Genomic DNA, 5,530 nt, shown 5'->3' on the forward strand with positions numbered 1-5,530 from the left:
TGCAGACTGTTGTCAGGCAGTGGGAGTGGGGAAATAATGGGGCTGGGAGAAAACCTGCCCGCCCGAGCTCTGGGGCTCTGGGTGGATGGACTCAGAGACTACTGTGCACTCTCCACGCCCCTAGGGTGAGCATCAGGTTGTGGGAAGCCACGGAATCCCAGTCCTCCGGGGATGGAGAGGGAGCAGTCCGGGTCCCTGAGCTTCATGGAGTCCAGGGATGACAGGTTCTAGGTCTTGGCCATCGCAGGACATTGCTGGACATGGAGGAAGAGCTGAGAATGGGTGGAGACCCCAGGGGCGGCTCAGTCAGCCCCAGGGCTGAAGGGAGAAGGGGGAAGGGGAAAAAGGGGCTCTGGGTGGTTTCCACTCGGGCGAGAGTCCTTGGTCTGGTGGTGTCTGCTGGAAATGCTGGGAGGCCTTCTATCGGAAGATTAGACGCAGCTCTTTAAGGGAAGGCCTAGTCCATCATTCAAGCACAGTGGGTCTTGATGAGCAGAGACGGTTCATGGTTTTAGAGCTTTATTGTAGAAAGGCAGAGAGAAAGAGAAGGTAGAAAAAGAGAGGCCGGCCATGGCCACGTGGAGAGAAGGGGGAAGGGAGGAAGAGAAGGAGAACTAGAGATGAGAATAAGAGAGGTGTGAGCTTAAGAGAGAGAGGAGGGGCCAAGCAGCCCCTTTTATAGTGGGATGGGCTATCTCGCATTTGCAGGGTAGTTGCGGGGAGGAGCATACCTGGCTATAGTCAGGTAACTGTGGGGTGGAGTCTAGCCAGAATGCCAGGAGCTTGTGACATTGTCTGCGTGACTGATAGTCACAGGATTATGGAGTTGGGGGCTCCATGGTGTCAGCACCTACGTCTGAGAACATGACTCACTGTTCCATCCCTTGTAGAGTTTTCTACTGAGCCTCCGTGGTAAGCTTGGCTCAACCAGAACACAGGCTGCCTTTCACGTTCCCACAGATTGTCGTCTGGCTTTTACTGGTACACTGCTGGTGTGTGTGCTCCTGTACTCCCAGTAGGTAAATAAAATGTAATTTAAAAAAAAATCTCAAATTCCCACATAAAATGGGATTCTTCCTGCTTCCTTAAAATTTTAGTGTTACCAGGGACACAGAGGAGGGGCTTAAAGCTGGTCAGGATTCGGGTTCCACCCTCAGTGACCTTCAGACCTGCTCCTTTCCAGTTAGTTACACAACAGCACTGCTCACAACAACCAATGGGCTCATCCTATACAGCCATTAAAGAGGACAAGATAAGATGTGCTGTATGTATATGTACAATGAGGCTTTATTCAGCCATGAGGGAGACTGAAACACTACCATCTGCAGGGAAATGAATGGAACTGGAGTTCATACCAAGTGGCATGAGCCAGACCCAGAAAGACAATCATTAAAGGTTTCCTTTCATAAGTGGAGCTCGCACATGCCTATATGGCATGAAAATATAGGCAAAACTACTTTGCAAGAGGAAAGAAACTATCAGGAAGGGGTAAGAGTGACACACAGGGGGGTAATAGGGAATGGATATGGACAACAAACTTGAACAAAAAATGTCATTGAGACGCATGGCTTTGTACAATGAACATGTGCTGATAAACAAAGGAGCCAATGCCATCTTTAGTCCCCGCAATAGCTACTTATATCAACTTCTGTATTTAACCCAATAGCTTCCCCACCTCTTGAAAAAATTCTTGTAGTGTATTGGCACACTCTACTAACCTATAAACTAAGACTATGGGGAGAAGGCTCAGTTGGTAAAGAGCTTGGTGTGACTGAGGGCCTGAGTTCCATTCTCAGCAGCTGTGTAAGGTGTGGTGTTGGGAAGTGGGGACAGATAGTCTAGCTGAATCAGCAAGCTCCAAGTTCAGTGAGAGACCTTGTCACAAAAAATAAGGAAGACAGCTGATACTGACCTCTGCATTTATATACATGAGCATGTTCTCTCTCTCTCTCTCTCTCTCTCTCTCTCTCTCTCTCTCTCTCTCTCTCACACACACACACACACACACACACACAGTGAGGTAGGGAAGCATAGGAAATAGTTTAGCAAACGGAGACTCTACTTGGCTTGGGGGATACACAGACCCGTCTTCTATTAACATGCTCAGCAGCTGTCTTAGTTAGGGTTTTACTGCTGTGAACAGACACCATGACCAATGCAAGTCTTATAAAAGACAACATTTAACTGGGGCTGGCTTACAGGTTCAGAGGTTCATCCATTATCACCAAGGCAAGAACATGGCAGCATCCAGACAGGCATGGTTCAGAAGGAGCTCTGAGGGTTCTACATCTTCATTTGAAGGCTGCTAGCAGAATACTGACTTCCAGGCAGCTAGGATGAGGGTCTTATAGCCCACACCCACAGTGACACACCTACTCCAACAGGACCACACCTTCTAATAGTGCCACTCCCTGGGCCAAGCATATACAAACCATCACAGCAGCCTAGGACTCACACCTGCATGTATCATGCACACATCTGAGCACCTAGCAACATGCTAGCAACCGAGACCCTCCCCACCTGCATCAAGTTGCCTGCACAAATTTCTCTCCAAACTGCTAGTTCTTGCTGATACCAAGGACTTTTAAAACGGTGATGGGGCTGTCAGGATGGCCATGGTGCCAAGCCTGAAACCCTGAATTCCATCCCGGGAAGCCATATGGATGAAAAACCCTCACAAAGGGTCATACCCTCTGATCTCTGCATGCACATGCATTGTGGTGGGCACACACACATTACAAACACACATACACACACACACACACACTTAAAAAATTAAATACAAAAACAAACAAAAAATTGGGATCAGACTGGGGGAGCCAGTTTGGGGTTTTAACTATAGGAAGGACCTTGGACCCTCGACCCTTGTCACTCTCCTGGGGTACACTGCTGGAGACAGCTTCTAGAAACTGGTCCTTCCTCTCACTGACAGCAGACTCCTCAACTTTGGCTAAAATGTTTTATATCCACTCCCAGGAAAAGAGGATTCTCCAGACATCTGGCAAAGTTATGGCTAGAGTTAGGTGGTAACAGCTGAAGTTGTGGGAACACTGATAGGTGGGGGAAAGATGTGGCCTACTCTCAGTGTGGGTGCTTTTGGGGAGGGCGTGGCAGAGAGCCAGTCACTGATAGTAATTACAAGCCTGACCCTTAGGAGCAATGGAGTCCTACACATGCAAAGGCTTCCTACCAGGGAGGGATGCCCTGTGGGTTAAGAAACAGCAGGTGTGGAGTGGGATTCCCAGCACCAATGGCGTCTGCGGTGGTAAAGTCAGGGAGGCAGTGGGCGTGACTTTAAATCTTTAATGCACCGGCTGTCTGTGCAGCAGCGGTGGGGGTGCGACAGAGGAGACCACGACCCGAGCGCTGGGGAGCAGGCCTCAGGCCGCTCGACAAACAGCTCATTAGGCCCCGCAGAGGCTCCAGCTTCTGCTCCCGGGGGTGCGCCGAGCTGTAGGGCGACCCGACAATGACATGAGGCGGGGCAGGGGCGCCTGGACTCCCCCACATCCGTCCACCGACACTGAACCTCGTTCATGCCCCCACGAGATCGCAGCCCCCTCACCTCCGCTCCCTGCGCCACATTCGCAACCGAGGAAAAAAGTAGAAGCAGCCCCAGTAGATCCTGCAAAGACAAGGCAGAGCCGGACCGGGAGGGGCGGGGCTGACCCACAGACCCCACCTCTGGAACCGAGCCCTCCAGAAAGCCCCGCCCCCAAGGGCTGGACAGCAGCAGCCCACGCCCCTCGAGGGCCCGCTCCGCCCGCCCCGGGACGTTCACCTTCCCCCCACCCCCGGCCTCACATCCCTCCTCCGCATCTCCCGCCTCAACTCACTCCTCCTCCGCTTCCAGCGCCACCTCGTATCTCCTCAATCGCGACATGTCCAGGCTCTGAACGGTTCCTGTGGAACAGCATGATAGGAACACTTATTCCCGAAGTCGCAAGTCCCCTTCGCCATCATTTCCAGGACGAGTCTGAATAGTCCTCAGGTACACTGAGGCAGGTGGCCCCCACCCCCGGAAGCCAATTGTCACATCGGGACAGGATGGGATGGATGCTATGGAAATCACTAGAAGTTAAAGCGTTAGGAGGAGGGTTATCTAGGGACCCGAACTTGGAGTCACCAAAGAGGGAGGTCTAGCGGCAGGGGAGCTGGGACATTTAGGCCCTGGATGGAGATTTTGAGGGGCTGGAGTCACCTGAAGGGGGGCTCAGGGGTCGGCACAGCCTAAACTCCCCGCCCTCCCTGGCTCAGCCCGGGAAACGGACCGTTAACAATTACATCACAGGGATACCTTCGCATTCTATGTGTGGGGCTTGCATATCACCCGGAAGGGGAGGAACCAGGTTTTCGTCAGAGGAGGTGGGATCAAAATGTAACGTTAAAAAGTGGCACTGTATTTTTTGTTGCTTAAGGGGCATAGTCTGTGTTTATTAAGATGCCAGACACGCAGGACCCTCTTTTCTGGGATGGAGCCAGATTTTAGAGTTAGGCAGGTTGGTAGACTGTGACCTTGACTGGAGACAGCAGTAAAAGTGCTTTGGGAATCATCTTCACTGTGCCTCTACCCAGTGCCCCCACTTGCCTGACTTTTACCTTGCCAATTGTTTTTCTTCCTTGTCCAGTTCTTGAATGACCTCAGACCAGATTGAATGACCTCAGACCAGAAGGAATAGGCCAGCAGCGAGAACACAGCCTAGAGCAGGCTAAGGTATGGAAATGTCTTAGCTCAGTGGCCTAATTTTTTTTTCATGTACAGACACCTAGAGTGGAACAATTGTGAAGACACCTCTTAAACCTATGAAGCCTGAGGCTAACTTTGGGGTGGAGCTGTCGGAAATGAATGCAGTAAGCTGGTTAGCAAGATTTTTCATCGGGTGGATTCCCCATTGCCTTCCTGGTTTGAGGGGGAGGGTCCCTTTCAAACTTTTTTTTTTTTTTTTTTTTTGTATATGAGTACATTGTAGCTGACACACCAGAAGAGGGCATCAGATCCCATTACAAATGGTTGTGAACCACCATGTGGTTGCTGGGAATTGAACTCAGGACCTCTGGAAGAGCAGTCAATGCTCTTAACCGCTGAGCCATCTCTCCAGCTCCCTTTTAAACTTCTTAGTAGCAGCATTAATTCTTGCTTGGTTTCAGTTCTGACAACCACAGCAGTCAGGAGTTTGAGTAAGAGGTATGGTGGGAAAGATGGCTTAGCTTCTTGTAGAGGGCCAGAATTTGGTTCCCAGCACCCACATTGGTTGCTCACAACCACCTGTAACTCTAGCTCCAAGAGGAGCTGACACCCACCTCTGGCTGCCAAGGGCACTAGCCCTCATGTGCATGTACCCCCTCATAATTAAAAATAAAATATATTTTCTTTAAAAATTGCCATTCTCAAGGTTGGGAGTCAGGGTGAAGAGTAACATCCCTCTGCCTTCACATTCCTGCTGTGACAGACTGCTGTGAGCTAAAAGTAGACCCCTTTCTCTCTTAACTCACTCTGTCAGTGTTTTATGACAGCAACAGAAAAGAGACC

The 5,530-nt window shown here is 50.6% G+C and overlaps 1 protein-coding gene across 3 annotated transcripts; it reads right to left on the reverse strand.

Annotated features, from left to right (window-relative positions):
* Positions 1 to 3,286: 3,286 nt before the first annotated feature.
* On the reverse strand, positions 3,287 to 4,334 carry LOC100862220 (uncharacterized). 3 transcript variants are annotated; one of them, NM_001378741.1, is made up of 4 exons: positions 4,202 to 4,294; positions 3,837 to 3,903; positions 3,566 to 3,625; positions 3,287 to 3,451 (listed from the first exon to the last, which is right to left on the reverse strand). In NM_001378741.1, exons 2-4 carry the CDS (start codon positions 3,881 to 3,883, stop codon positions 3,295 to 3,297), a joined length of 264 nt encoding a protein of 87 aa, NP_001365670.1. In that variant the 5' UTR covers positions 3,884 to 3,903; positions 4,202 to 4,294; the 3' UTR covers positions 3,287 to 3,294. The 3 variants fall into 3 exon arrangements, with proteins under 3 accessions (NP_001365670.1, XP_030107507.1, XP_030107508.1); XM_030251647.1 differs by lacking the exon at positions 4,202 to 4,294 and adding an exon at positions 4,298 to 4,334 and having other exon boundaries at positions 3,289 to 3,451; XM_030251648.1 differs by having other exon boundaries at positions 3,289 to 3,451; positions 4,272 to 4,305.
* Positions 4,335 to 5,530: the final 1,196 nt, after the last annotated feature.

The sequence above is a fragment of the Mus musculus genome, assembly GCF_000001635.26.
Source record: "Mus musculus strain C57BL/6J chromosome 4 unlocalized genomic contig, GRCm38.p6 C57BL/6J MMCHR4UN_CTG3".
Classification (NCBI taxonomy): domain Eukaryota; kingdom Metazoa; phylum Chordata; class Mammalia; order Rodentia; family Muridae; genus Mus; species Mus musculus.

Coding starts and splice junctions, on each gene's coding strand:
- LOC100862220 (XM_030251648.1), bottom strand. CDS start 4,305: ATGCGAAGGTATCCCTGTGATGTAATTGTTAACG. Junction 3,904..4,271: donor CTGTGATGTAATTGTTAACG/GTCCGTTTCCCG, acceptor GCTGTTCCACAG/GAACCGTTCAGAGCCTGGAC. Junction 3,626..3,836: donor GCGCTGGAAGCGGAGGAGGA/GTGAGTTGAGGC, acceptor TTGTCTTTGCAG/GATCTACTGGGGCTGCTTCT.